Source organism: Carassius auratus, chromosome 22, assembly GCF_003368295.1.
Source record: "Carassius auratus strain Wakin chromosome 22, ASM336829v1, whole genome shotgun sequence".
In the NCBI taxonomy this organism is placed as follows: domain Eukaryota; kingdom Metazoa; phylum Chordata; class Actinopteri; order Cypriniformes; family Cyprinidae; genus Carassius; species Carassius auratus.
Genome location: NC_039264.1, coordinates 8,854,616 through 8,868,661, shown reverse-complemented (window position 1 = coordinate 8,868,661; position 14,046 = coordinate 8,854,616). Strand labels below are relative to the sequence as shown.

General features: G+C 35.4%; 3 protein-coding genes and 1 pseudogene across 5 annotated transcripts; 2 read left to right on the top strand and 2 right to left on the bottom strand.

Annotated features, from left to right (window-relative positions):
• The first annotated feature begins 1,848 nt into the window (after nt 1–1,848).
• LOC113039607 (nuclear receptor 2C2-associated protein-like) lies at nt 1,849–3,873 on the top strand. Its single transcript, XM_026197547.1, has 5 exons — nt 1,849–1,947; nt 2,084–2,174; nt 2,265–2,370; nt 3,113–3,180; nt 3,446–3,873. The coding sequence occupies exons 1-5, from the start codon at nt 1,910–1,912 to the stop codon at nt 3,566–3,568; spliced, it is 426 nt and encodes a 141-aa protein (XP_026053332.1). The 5' UTR covers nt 1,849–1,909; the 3' UTR covers nt 3,569–3,873.
• On the bottom strand, nt 3,777–5,502 carry LOC113039606 (DNA-binding protein RFXANK-like). 2 transcript variants are annotated; one of them, XM_026197546.1, is made up of 8 exons: nt 5,234–5,502; nt 4,990–5,107; nt 4,832–4,897; nt 4,605–4,705; nt 4,406–4,531; nt 4,230–4,296; nt 4,081–4,161; nt 3,777–3,989 (listed from the first exon to the last, which is right to left on the bottom strand). In XM_026197546.1, exons 2-8 carry the CDS (start codon nt 5,087–5,089, stop codon nt 3,913–3,915), a joined length of 618 nt encoding a protein of 205 aa, XP_026053331.1. In that variant the 5' UTR covers nt 5,090–5,107; nt 5,234–5,502; the 3' UTR covers nt 3,777–3,912. The 2 variants fall into 2 exon arrangements, with proteins under 2 accessions (XP_026053331.1, XP_026053330.1); XM_026197545.1 differs by having other exon boundaries at nt 4,990–5,110; nt 5,234–5,495.
• A 791-nt stretch (nt 5,503–6,293) lies between these two features.
• On the top strand, nt 6,294–10,565 carry LOC113039605 (BLOC-1-related complex subunit 8). Of its 2 annotated transcripts, XM_026197543.1 has the most exons (6): nt 6,294–6,441; nt 6,668–6,780; nt 7,628–7,692; nt 7,786–7,893; nt 8,082–8,167; nt 9,509–10,565. In XM_026197543.1, exons 1-5 carry the CDS (start codon nt 6,405–6,407, stop codon nt 8,143–8,145), a joined length of 387 nt encoding a protein of 128 aa, XP_026053328.1. In that variant the 5' UTR covers nt 6,294–6,404; the 3' UTR covers nt 8,146–8,167; nt 9,509–10,565. The 2 variants fall into 2 exon arrangements, with proteins under 2 accessions (XP_026053328.1, XP_026053329.1); XM_026197544.1 differs by lacking the exon at nt 8,082–8,167.
• Nucleotides 7,927–11,930, bottom strand: LOC113039604 (transmembrane protein 221-like; annotated as a pseudogene).
• Nucleotides 11,931–14,046: the final 2,116 nt, after the last annotated feature.

Sequence of the window (14,046 nt, the reverse complement as noted above, 5' to 3'; positions counted from 1 at the left end):
TCAGAGTAGTCGGTTGGCTCTGAATATTATATCAACCAATGGCATGCAAAAAGAAATCCCATCCATATATCATCCTTTGACTGGTGATTGTTAGAACGGAGAAATGATTGAAAATGAATAGCAGAAAAAATGGCTATACAGGACCAGGGTTGCCAGGTTTTCACAGCAGAATCAGCCCAATTGCTACTCAAAACTAGCTCCAAAGTAGCCCGATCGCTTTTCAGTTGGGATCCCCCCCAGTAAAAATCAACTTGGCAACACTTACCAAGACTGCAACCTTGCAACAGAACTAAGCCCCGCCTTAAAAGCTTTACTAACCAATCATGTGCTGGAATCGACAAAAACATTTGTTGTTCCTGTTGAAAGAAATCTTGACCTGTTAGGTCACACATAAAAAAATAAATATAGTTGACCTTTAGCTAAACCAAGCCTCCATTGGGCATTTCATTGGGCATTCCACTGGGGAATGAAACAGTTCCTCACACAATTGTCCCTAATAAAGTGGTTAAAAATGATTAGGTAATAGACGTACTTGAGCTGGAATAAAGTGTGACATTGCAAGCATGTTAAATTAAACAGTAACGTGATTAAAAACTGCAGAGGCTGCAAATCAGAATCGGCACAGTTCATGGAAAACGCAAAAACATAATATGAAAACAATCACAAGTGAGAACTTTAAAGGGTTAGTTAACAATGTATTCACCAAAATGTACACCCTAAGAATTACTAGAGGTCTTAAGGCAATCAGTTTTAAATATAGATTTTCTTCTACGCAAACAAATTAAGTGAAATATTGAACAATTTGATTGTGCTGTGATTGTTGTTTTTAGCTAATCTGCCCTCGGTTGACCTGAATCGATACCTGAAGTCTACCTGAATTAAATAAATGAACATTAAACTAACGCATTAAATTAATGCAGCTGGAAGTTTAGTTTGGTTAAAAACTGAGCTGAAACTGAATTGTGATCTTGAGATTGTTTTGTAATTTGCAATCTTTTATTGGGCCAATCTGCTCATAATCTTGAGACCAATCAAACAAGCTAGACATGGAAAAGATTATTTATAATCTCATAAATCACTCTCATCCTGATCTTGCTCCTTTTTACAGGAAGAACAAACATGTATTCCCAAAATAGCCAACTCCTCAGTTTTAGATTAAAGCTGCAACTGCTGCCAGATGAGACAAGAGTTGACATTCTGTGAAGTCTCACAAATACACAAACGCATTTAAAAAGGAATTAAATAATTAATAAACAGGCCTGAAGTCTGTATTTCTAACCAGGTTTTGCTTCAGGTTCCAGATTTTTGTCATCTAGTGATAGCACAGTTCCAAAATGATGTATAATACAAAAAAATAAATAAAGCAGAAGCAGTATCCACACTGGAATTTAATGTTAGCCCAGCCAAGTCATATTCATATTTATTTTCCAAGTATCAAGACATAACGTGCAACCTATCCATGTTGGCATCTGCCTAATTTGGCTGCTTCTACCTTAATTATCCTAAAAATAATGAGTTTGGATGCGCATACTTTGACATCAGCATCAGAAGATATCTTCTCCATTTTAAACAGCGGTATCCTATTTCTAACTACGCTTCAGAAGAAAAAAAAAATGAAGAAATATCGTATTTGTTTTTAATTCTGCATTGTTCACACAGAATAGAGCCCAAAATGGACAGTGCGGTTATCCTGTGGATAATTACAGTCTATGATAATTCCACAGATTTTGATAAATGATATGTAGGTTTCATGAACCTTGAACAAGTAAGAAAAAATGCCTTCATGGCTAGCAACTAAGGAGTAACACTGATATCTAGCGGTAGAGAAGCGAGCTGCACGCTGCCCTCACTGTCGTGAAATCACGCATGCCTTCATCTGCCCACACTCAGTTCAAAGGTCGATCTGAAGATGGCAGAGTCATTGATTTGTAACAACACGCAAAGCAGGTAGAAATCGTGGGTGTTTACTACTAAATACTACCATATTTCTATGAACTATATGTTTTTTAAAACAGTTTGTTGGCTATTATATTATAACCATGCAGTAGATCCAAACATAAAAGGAAGTTTTCCTGTCCTACAGGGTGAGTTCTGTGCTGAACAGAGATGTCAAGCAGTTCGGAAAGAAGTTCATGTTTGATTCTAATGAGGACACGTGCTGGAATTCTGACCAGGTGACGTTACTTCAGCCGAGCTGGTGCGACGCTCCGTGCCGTTTTCTCATGCTCGTAAAACCCATTTTACCAACTTCTTCTTAAAAACAGGGTGAATCCCAGTGGGTTGTCTTGGAGTTTCCACAGCCTGTGAAAGTGTCCGACCTCAGGTTACAATTCCAAGGAGGCTTTTCAGGGAAAGCTTGCAAATTACAAGGTCAGTCAACACAAACAATATTAGCGTTTAGCGGTAAAACCTTAAAATATAGACTTACCATGAGCTCCGAGGTTGTCAAGGGATGGTAATGGAAGAATTTGCTGTCATTTTAATTCATTTCTAAGAACGATTTAAGTAGCCTGTAGGCTACTTTCCACAAATGCTATTTGCTGTTGCCATGAAAACCCGAAATCGCGGCAAAATGGCTCAACGTAAAAGAAATTAAATAAAAAAAGCTCAACGTATAGCGCCCACTCCCATGAAGCATTGCGAATAATTCCGTGAATTTATTTTGATATTTTGTTTTATTTTTGTTTAAATTATATTACTATTTTTTCCCTCCAATAAAGACACCATATTTGCTGTCTTAATATAATATGTTCCTTGCCTTATTATGATTTTGTTTTTTTATCTGATATAGTTTTACGCATTTTAGTTTGACACTTTCTGCAGTTAACATATTTAAGTCAAGTGGCACAAAATGAATGGCTTTTATTTAGTCTTTTGAATCATATTCAACAGATTACTTAAAAAAAAAAAAAAAAAAAAAAGTATTCTTTCGTGTACAAAACAAGTGACATTCATTAAATTGATTCATGGATAAACTTAGTTTTATTCACCACTAAAAAATCATCACTGTGTTGAACTGCAGCCCAAGGCATCATATCTATGACGACCAACCATTTTAATTAAAAAGAGATAAAAATTAATAATAGACATTTAAAATGTTTGTTTTCTACAGGTTCTGCCAAAGAAGAGGATCTTAAACATATTGTAGACTTCTATCCAGAGGACAACAACTGTCTACAAATATCCTTCCAGATATTTGCAATATTATTCATTATTATACCTTCAGTAATCACCACCTTTTGTTATTTTTGCATCCGCTTGGATATATGCATGTCACCATATTTTCTCATATTGAGTGTCTTCTGAAGTCCCTCACAGTCAGTGGAGTTTTCTAGTACACTAACCTACTACAGCTTCTTTTTTTCCCTCTTTTCCTGGCCAATGGCCAAATTGCCCATGTCTTCCGTTTATCCCAAGCTTATCAAATCCTTGATTCTTCACCCACAGCTTTCCCATTCAAGATGCCCCTTTGGTTCAGAGGCTGAAAATAGTGTTTGAAAACAGTGCTGACTTTTTTGGAAGAGTAATTGTTTACATGTTGGACATCCTGGGGGAGAAGTTTTTGTAATGTTTTGAGAAAAGGACAAAGAGGAAGTACGGTATGAAGAGGCGGGAATGCCAGACAACTTGTCTTGCTTTCACCTCTGGATGAGGAATTTTATTTCCACCTACTCAGGAAAAGCATGAACGGATGTTGCTTTTGCTCTCATTTCCTTTCATTCTAGAGAGACTTTATGGATTATATTCACATCAAGTCAAAACACATGAACTACACATTGGTAAAAAGGTTTTTTAATTAAAAAAAGTATAATAATAATACAAAACCGATTTTTCTTTTACATCTCCTATGTCAAAATAAAGCTATAAAATATGCAGGATTATTGTAAGGTATTGTAAGAGCAGTCCTCAGCTTCATGTGTTTTCAGACACGTTTTCTGAAACTGGTTCCCGGAAGAGCTTCAAAATATGATCTTCAAGCAGTTTTTGCACTGCAAGTAAGTTGAAAGACTTGTAAGTTATTCATTAATACAATTCAAATGTATCATTTGTTGTATTAATATAGTGTGGAATGACTCTTGCCTTTTTTGTGGCCCAGTGCAACAGCGAGAGCAACAGGACTGTAGCCAGAGTCTGCCTCAAACGTGATATCTGCCCCACATCCTAAACACAAACTTGCCTTTATTTCATCATCACAAATATTAAAATGCACAAATATTGTGAAGACTCACTTAAGAGAGCTTCAACACATTTTGTGTGATTCCCACGAACTGCGTACAAAAGAGGGGTCCCACCATTCTGTTAGAAAGTAAGAAAGATTTTAGATGTTTCTGTAGTATATAATGGTAGTGTATTTTGTATTTGTAAAGTTTTACCAACATTTTCCAAATAGTTAAACTGCTCGTACCCAGTCATAGGAATCAACATCGACACCATGTTGAAGGAGAATATCAACAATATCGGCAAATCCTCCTGCGCTGGCCAAAGACAAGGCACTTTCTCGTTCTCTAGCGAGTGTTTTTGGATCGGCTCCCTGATATAATATAAAATAAATTTTATATATATAGTCCAAACTTAGTGGCTACAAAAAAAAGTGTCTTTCTCACCTTCTGAAGGAGGAACTCCACCATCATTATCTCTCCAAAAGCAGCTGCCCACATTAATGGTGTGAAACCTCGCTCATCTTGACTGTTAAGTAGAGAACTGTCTGCAAGATTACCCAAATATATACATACATATTTATTCATTCATTCATCTATTTATTTGCTTATTTATGCATGCATTCCATTATTTATTTATATCAGCAAGTGTTATACGTCATATTTATCGATACCTTTGGATAAATGTAACTCCAGTTGTGAAATCTCACCATGGGCTGCCAGCTGATGAATTGATAGATCTGCAAGACATCATTAAATTTAAAAAACTATTAGATGACTTCACGGAAATCTGCCCACAGTATATATATATAGGAGGAGGTGGCAGACTCACTGTCTAAAGTGGCGGGTCGAACTGTGACCTCATTCCCCCGTTGTTTATTTGTCAGAGTGGTCGAGTGGTTTACTGCATTTTCATCACTTCGGTTTTCCATTATCACATATCATTACACCTGCTTTAAATGTACGCAATATAGAAAATATAAAGAAATAACTAATTAACATAGCGCCAATTATTATGCAGAATAAGTTAATAATGCTAATATAAAGTAACAAAAGATGACTTATGAGAATCTTACCTTCGAGTGTTTACATGATCTTAAACTTCACAGGTTCGTGTGATCGTGGGCTATGTGCTGCTTTTTGTTTCCTGATTCGGTTGCCAAAGTGAAACTGAAATTGAAGTCTTGCAAGTACTTTGAAAAAGCGCACATTCAAAGTCTATTGAGAGATGTATGAAACAGTAAGCTACTTTTCTCATAATATGTATCTTGCTTTTGGCTGCAAAATTAATCGCATCTTTTTTTTTTTTAAAGAACAATTGGAGTTTGGTTTCGTGAACGAGTCGGGGGTTTGAACGAATCTTTTCAGGAATCGTTTTAGTTCACTCCTTAAGGGGGTCCTGTTATGCTTTTTCACTTTTTCAATTCTAGTTAAGTTGAGTTCTTGTCTGTAATGTTGTTGTTGTTTGAGCATAAAAAAAGATCTGAATAGTTCAAAGTCCACTTCAAAAAGAGATATTTTAATTTAACACAAAACACTTTTAAAAAACTATAACAAACAGACTCATACAACAACATATTTTCCAGGATTTGTGACATCACAAATATCGAAGAATGGGACAAGATCTGGTTGAGCTGCGCTAGACAAGTCAACGAGTGTTATCACTATGTCAGAGACACTAGTTTTTCCAAGCCAAACGAACTTAGAGTGGTTACAATCACTAATAAGGGTTTAAATCACGCTCAAATTTATTTGATTTTGAAGCATATTGATACTGAAGCTAACAGGCAGCTATGGTAAGGGGCGTGACATTTCCCGACCAGGCACTGAGTGGAGCCAATCACAACACACACTGGCACAGCTAACCAATCACAGCACATTTCGTATTTCAGAAGGCAGGCCTTCATTTGATACAGTAACTGTTTGAGCTGTGGGGAGAAAGGTGTTGTAATAATGTAACATTTGTGAAAAATAATGTTTTTTGAACAACCTAGTGTTTAAGCCTGTTCTAGTACAGCCCCCCCCCCCCCCCCCCCCCAAAAAAAAATGGTTCAATGATTCAATGAATTCTTACTGGTGACCGACTCAAATGATTCGATGAATCATAATCTTTAGAACTAGTGGCTAGGAACTAGATATTGTCCTGCTGTTCCTCCGGATGATGTTTTGGAAGCACACTTTTAGGGAAACAGCTGCTCTTTGGTAACACAGAAAGATATTTATATCATACGTTAATATTTAATAAAAATGGAGGATCAAGAAATGCAGTTGAAAGTAAAAAGAGGTACAATAGATAGATTCAGAGTTTTGATGTCTATAGATTAATGTTTAATAATCGAGGACGACTCCGTGTACTTGTGTTTACATGATCTTTAACATGTAATTTGCAGTACTGAATTGATTAGACGCCTAATTTAAGCGTGTCAGTTGTCTGATTTGAGATTACACATGATTTAATATGAACCTGATGAAGAGATACTGATTGTATGTTTGATTTACTTTTGCTACAGTGACTGATAAATTCACAGAGAGTATGTGTGTTTTGGCCAATGAACCGTCGATAGCGCTTTATAGGTTACAGGAGCACGTCAGGAGATCCCTACCAGAGCTCGTGCAACACAAGGTAAGTGACCTTGTTTTAATTTGTTCCCTAGCCTATATTGCAGTAATGCAGACAGTGCATTTGCAGAAACACTGTAATTAGGTTATTTTAAAGAGATTTGCCTGAATGATTAACATTTGACCTGCTATATTAGAAACATACAGGTTTCACTTAAGTATCTCACTTTACATTGTAAATGATAATATTAAATTATAAAATACTATAATATACTATTCTTGCTGGAAAACAATGCCATATGGTGTAATATATCACTGATATATTATTTCCTGTGACAGCAAGCAACTGACTTTCAAAATATCCTACACTTAATAGTTTTACTTAAGCTTTTTAATTGGTAGTTTGTTATATTCTGTTCTATGTTTTATTGTTGTTATTTATTGTCTAATGTTAAATATGATATATTATTGTTGTGTTTTAATGTAGCCTGTTTGTAGTGCATTGGGTATGATAAAGCATATTATAAATTAAATGAATAATTATTATTACTTAAGCAAGCACTGAATTGTTGTTCTGATTTATTGTAGACAGACATGCATGTTGTGTATTTATTTTTGTTGTTTTATTTTAATTAATTGTCTTTGTATTTTTGTAGCACTTTGGGTTTGGGAATCTTGCATAATAAATCAAATGAATTCTAATATTATTGTATTATCAAGTTGACCTAAGTGTTGTAATTACAGAATAATTGTACTTATTTTGCTTTATCGTTGTTATTTATTGTATTTTCTTTTATTTTTGTACCACTTTGAGTATGAGAAAAGTGCATTATAAACAAAAAAATATATACATTTAATGTTCTCATATTAGCAAGTTGACTGAAGTGCCGTGATGAATTGTGATTTTGTAGACGGACATGCAGAGTTGGGAGGAACAAAGTCAAGGAGCAATCTACTCCGTTGAATATGCATGCAGGTAAGATATGCATTACACAAATGGATTATTTCCATTATATAGAACTTTATTAAATGTACTTCATGTCTGTTTTTGTGTGTGTGTGTCTTTCAGTGCAGTTAAAAGCATGACAAACAGTAGTCTCTATTTCAAGAATATAGATGGTCTGCTCCGGCAAGCCATTTCACTGAAGGAACAGATCAGCAGCTCACAGGGTCGAAGGTTGTAGTCACCATCCATTTGAATGCAATTACATGCATTTGCATTATTATTATTTATTTGTAGTTTTATATATCACGTCACTGTTAAATGTAAATGTGGCATTGACATCCTGTAAATTTTCTTTGCTCGTTTGCTTCACTTTTAATTTGCTCACCTTTTCTGTTTTTTAAACATACATGTCACTTCAGTGCTGTGAAACCTGCAATTAATCCAAATGATACACCCACACACACCTCAGTCACACCTCCTTGACTCATGGAAGTCTTTCTCCAAGGTTTGTTTAACTTCATTTTTTTTTCTACATCACATATGCAGTGTTAGTGTAGATTTGATAGTTTATGTACACAATTTCAGTAATTATTTTTATTATTATGACAGAAATTTTAAATACCGATTCAGATCAGCTTCTCCTATAAGTTATTCCATTATGCCATTTTTCTTAACCTTTATAGTTGTATTGTTCTGCTCCAAAATATGTCTTTCTAGTAAAAAAAAAAAGAGAACAATTCACTATCCTACAGCTACACAAAAATTCTCAAGTATTTCAGTAGTAATTTCACATTTTAACAATTAGTCTGATTTCTAACACCTGTCCTGTAAGTTGATATTAGGTGTACGAAAAATACATGTTTACAAATTTTGCTTTAAATGTCATGTAAATAAGATGTTATAATCTGATGAAAAAGCAGTACATTGTGAAATACTTCAATTTGAAAGAACTATTTTCTATTTTAAGATATCTGTGATGCAAAGCTGAATTTGTCTCCAGTGTCACATGATCCTACAGAAATCTATTATTTAAACTGTAGTAATATTACACAATGTTAACGTTTAAAAAATGTTCGGCAAAAAAGAACGCAGGCTTACAGAACATAATAGACTTTCAAAAAAAAAAAAAAAAAAATCTGAATTATTCCACCAGTGTCTAGGTGTATACACTGTATGTATGTGTATATATATATATGTATAGTACATATTGTATTATATAATGCCCATCTTAACATCAAACTCGATGCGTGGTACCATTCATACTAAAGTTGAGTCCTTGATCGTGGCTTTTCTAGCAAGTACAGATCTCATCTCACTGTTGACTCCGTTCCAGGGTTTGGTCTGTGCTTGAAACAGGCCGGACTCTGTCGAAAGTGTCCGGTGCGTCCGTCTGCTCCCAGCGCTACTGTAGCCGTCCTTATCACTGCGAGGGCCATTAGATGCCGAATACTGCGGTTTAGGATCCATGTGAGCGGGGTTGATGAAATGGCTGTGCAGGTTGGCTAAGCTGTGCTGCCTCCGTGGCTTTTCCGCAGCGCTTAGATTCAACGTATGGATGCCAGCGATGTTTTCAGGGTTGCTGTGGTACATGGTGTGGGCATGTTCATTGTGGAAGTGTTTGGCTGTATGTGCAGCGCGTATTGAGGAGTGAATAACGATAAGTAGCAGGACGAGAACACCGGAGGAAAGCACGCACACGCTGGCTACGCCCGTCTCAACTTCAAACACCAGTAACATGTAAATAGACATAGCTGTGAGGGGGAAAAAAGGAAATATGTATGTCAGATACCTCCATGCTGTGTCATCTGAATGATGAATATATACTAATGTACTGTTGTTTTCACAGGAAGAGAGCTTTGGATCATGGCATGCATAAGGATGGAGAAGAAAAGCACAACTCTGGGATATAAACTGATGAAGATCTGGATGAAACAATATAGCATATTCGCTTGTGGCCACCATTTCATATTAATGATTACTGCTACTCAAAAATATGGAAGCCCATTGTCAAATCACAAAATTACAAAATAAAAAAGGTAATTCTGAGTTTAAAATAAGAAATATATACGTATAGTCAGTACATTATGCAATATAGGTCCGGTTTCACAGACAGGGTTTAGGTTAACCAGGATAAGGCCATAGTTCAATTAGGACATTTAAGTATTTTTTAGAAATATGTCTTGGATAAAAACATTGGTGGTGTGCATCTTGAGACAAAACGATGAATCTGACCAATTTTAAGATCAGTCAGTGCAAGTCTCTTTCAGTTAAAACAGCCCAGATGTGCATTTTAGTCTGGGACTAGGCTTAAGCCGGAGGATAAAGTCCCAGTTTGCACGGTTTAAAGTCAAATTGTGAGATGAAAGTCACAGTTGGAAAAAACTAAAGTTGCAACTGCAAAGAAAAATATTGCATTTGCAAGATTTAATGTAACACTGAAGTAAAGTCAACATTATAAAATTCTAATACACAATTATGGAATTTAATATCACAGTTAGAAAAAAAAAAAGTATAGGGAAATTTGCACACTGCAACATTTAAAGTCAAATTATGAGAAATAAAGTCACAGACAGTAGGATATATAAAGTAGCAAGTAGCCATTGCGAGATCTAATATTGCATTAATAAATAAATTAACATTGTGAGAGATAAATTAAACGTTACAATTGCAAGATATAAAGTCAGTTTTTCTTTATTCTGAGGCAGAAATGGGCTTTCTTACTAAAAATTAAGTAAATCTTTCGGTATTGACATATGATATTTGTAAGCTGCTTTTGGAGTTTTGGTTACAATTTCTACACATTTTGCACACTAAATCTTCATTTTTTGTAATAAGGTCAATGTAACTGTTCTGTAAATGTGTATATACTGTTTTTAATGATTAAAGTTTTTAAGTATAATTCATGACATGACTTCCATGTGGTTTTTGTGTTCCACTTACCAGCTAAGTAAACTGAAACTCCAAGGCAAAACAGTCCAATTGTCACATGGCGGACAACCCTGCTATCCAGTAGAAACCAGTCGGCCCTTAGGATATAAGCAGAAGCTGGGATCATTTCATCTTGTGTGGACGAGTAGCAGGGCCTCATTTTTCAAAACTAACAAACTGATTTCAAGACCTGCTAGAATTGGCAACAAGCCTTTCTCTGTCTGTTCTTTATATTAAATACATTTTAAAATGGATAAACCTGGGTTATATCTGAAAAAGATGTTCTAGAGGTCAATATAAAATTCAAAAGCCCATTAAATGTAATTTACCAAGAGTGGCCCCCAAATACTTAGATATTTGAGCTTCCAAGCATTTTTACAGAGCTAACTCTTTTTCTCTCAATTTTTTTTTTGTTTCTCTCAAATCCCTCGAGGTTATTTTTAGCTCATGAATAAAGAAATTCTCAAGTTCTCAGATTTACTATGAACATCTTCCACTAACGTCCTTTTTCTATTAAGCTCTTTACAACGGTTTTATCACTTAACAAACTCTTTTTTTTCTGAATGATTTGTTCTAAAAGTCTGCTTAAATTTGTTTTGAAATTCTGTACCTAACTATGGTAAAGTGTCTACTTAATTAAGCAAGTTTCTCCATTACCTTTGTGTATCTGGTTCTCCTCGGCATATTTCAGTAGCGAAATAGCTGTGAAGCAAACACACAACAACAGAGCTCAAGTTGAGTGTCAGTGACAAGGCTGAGGAGGACCGTGGACACGGGCTTTAACACAGCCGTGATCTCACTCGACCCTAAAAGGAGACGAATCCTTTATAACAGCCTGTTGCGTTTGGAGCTGGAAGATCAAAAATGACGGACAGGACGGGACATGATTGCGGACGAAATCCCTAAAAACGCCGAGGACCACGAGAGAACGCTGACTGTAGGACTGCGTCATGTCCGACAGTGATTAAATGTCCGAAGTACTATGTAAACAAACCGGCAAAGCTGCGAAAGTGCATTGAAAAACGACGTTTTCCCACTTTTCCTCGATATCTTCCCACTCAGTTTTCTGTTTGCGGGTTTCTTGACAAGGAAAACAAACGATGCTCGAGAGGCTGCTGTGGAATGCGCGTGCTCTCGTGCCGCTGTTGTTCAGTCAGAGCATGTGATCCACTTTAAATCCCCAGATTAAAAACTTTTTTCATGCAACAATGGAGTTTTTATTTGTATTTATTCGCACACGCAAGGCAGCCGCTGGCTCGTTCTGTATAAGAGCTTTATTTGGCTCTTGAGAACGTTTCTCCAAAGGAATGCTAATACCTCTCCGTGTTGTTGTCGTTCATAGCATTCAACAGGTGTAGTGCACTAATTTAAGTCTATTTTTCATACAACATTCTGCTCGTACCTTAAGCATAACCAAATTTAGGGGGAAAATATTGTTTTATATTTTTATTATTATTATTATTTGTCTTCTTATGTATCTTTACAGTTTTTAACCTTTATATTTTAAAACGTATATGCTACATTTATTTATTTATTTATCAGCCACTCTTATCTAAACCTAGGTAGCGCACATACGTCTTCAAGATTTCTGTTAAAGATTACTTGATCTGGAGAAGCATCTGCCATGGACAAACATCTGTCTTTAAGACGGTTTTACATACCGTTGAGGTCAAAAGTTTACATCCCCCTTTCAGAATCTGCTAATGTTCATAATTTTACTAAAATAAGAGGGTTCATTACAAAATGCTGCTCCAGAAGGGAAAAAAACACACATTAAGAGCCGTGGGGTGAACACTTTGAACAGAATGGAGATGTGTAAATGTTTCTTATTTTGTCTAAATATCATATTGTTTCATTTAGTACTGTCCTTTAGAAGATAAAGAAGATAGTTACATGTTTCCCAGATGATCAAATAAGTTAACATTTACCCTGATCTTCAAATCTCTTAATGGATTTATTTCTTCTTTGGAGCATCAGTGAGGCTTTTGAATCTTCTGTATAGTAAGCGTATTGAGTCCTTCAGTTTTCCTCAGTGTGAAAAGATGGACACCAAATCACACAAGTCATTGGTTGGAAAGGGTTCAAATACACGAAAACCAAAGAATTAGTGGAGCTGAAGGAATTTTTCTGGAAGAGCAGCAGGATGTTTAACTGTTCAGGACAAACCATGAACAACTATCACTAAACAAAAAACACACAGCTGTGGATCATTCAGCTGACAACACAGTACTCAAAATCTTTTGAACAGGGTCGCTTTTGTAAATTAAACTATTATTTTCTCCTGTGGGCTATGTGTGAAACATATTTAATGTGGAAATATCTTTTTTCAGGTCTGTACTAAATAAACAATAACAAGCATTTTGAATGATCCCTCTTATTTTGGTAAAATAATTCACATTTTGCAGTTTCTGAAAGGGGGCATGTAAACTTTTGACCTCAACTGTATATTCATATAAAACTAATAAACGTCATCGTCAAACGTCAATATTTGACATCTGATAGGAAACGTCCCATAGACATATTGCAGATTAGCAATATGTCTTGCAGATGTAAATGCAAACGTCAAATAGACGTCTCTGTGATGTAGCCTATGTGTGCTAAAATACAAACTAAAGGGATTATATGAATAGTAAAGGAATATTATAAGTTATAAATAGTCATTTTTAGTGTATTTTTCACATTATCTTGCAACGCAGAAGATATTTTCTTTGAAGCACAAGATCTCAGATTCATAAAGCGCTAAGTAGCAGCAGTGCGCTGTAAAACTATTTACCCTGCAAACCAGTGTGTTTATAATGATGAATTGAAATTACATAATAAGAAATACCAGTTTGCAGCCTAACTGGCTGTTTTGCACAAATACCTGGAAGTGAACGAAACCAGAAGCCTCACAAACTCAAGTTTAAAATGGCAGTTTGTTAACACCTGTAATTGAAAAATTGATCGAGATTTCCCAAATAAAATGTGCAAGACATTTTGAAATTATGCTGTAGCTATATATAGGCTAATCATAAACAGGCCTATACTATAAATATTTAAAAAAAACATATTAAAACAACATCATGCAAGAACTTTCTTTTTTTAATTGTCTAAAGCGGTTACTTCACACTGTAGTATTTCTTATCCTTTAACAAATAACTTAAGGAACGAGCTTGCTAGAATGCTCAAACGGTTTTTGTTTGGGTGCATGGGTCTGAGTGAAATGGGCCTACTTGCATGAAAGATGCTTAAACCGGTGCATATTTGTAGTGTCATTCACAAAAGTATGTATATTAAGAATGATTATTTTGCACCAAAATTTAAATACACAACAAGAAAGATGTATAGATCTGGAGGAATAGACCAAAGTTTGAGAACACTACGGTAAGAGACCCTGCGAATTGCTTTTTGTGTGTGTGTGTGTGTTTTGAAGTGGTGCAAATAGAGGCAGTAATTGCTGCCTTTTAAAACTGATAA

Coding starts and splice junctions, on each gene's coding strand:
- LOC113039607 (XM_026197547.1), top strand. CDS start 1,910: ATGGCAGAGTCATTGATTTGTAACAACACGCAAAGCAG. Junction 2,175..2,264: donor CGTGCTGGAATTCTGACCAG/GTGACGTTACTT, acceptor TCTTAAAAACAG/GGTGAATCCCAGTGGGTTGT. Junction 2,371..3,112: donor GAAAGCTTGCAAATTACAAG/GTCAGTCAACAC, acceptor TGTTTTCTACAG/GTTCTGCCAAAGAAGAGGAT.
- LOC113039606 (XM_026197546.1), bottom strand. CDS start 5,089: ATGGAAAACCGAAGTGATGAAAATGCAGTAAACCACTCGACCACTCTG. Junction 4,532..4,604: donor TGGAGTTCCTCCTTCAGAAG/GTGAGAAAGACA, acceptor ATATTATATCAG/GGAGCCGATCCAAAAACACT. Junction 4,297..4,405: donor ATGTTGATTCCTATGACTGG/GTACGAGCAGTT, acceptor ACTTTCTAACAG/AATGGTGGGACCCCTCTTTT.
- LOC113039605 (XM_026197544.1), top strand. CDS start 6,405: ATGGAGGATCAAGAAATGCAGTTGAAAGTAAAAAGAG. Junction 7,693..7,785: donor TCCGTTGAATATGCATGCAG/GTAAGATATGCA, acceptor TGTGTCTTTCAG/TGCAGTTAAAAGCATGACAA. Junction 7,894..9,508: donor AGCAGCTCACAGGGTCGAAG/GTTGTAGTCACC, acceptor TTGTTTTCACAG/GAAGAGAGCTTTGGATCATG.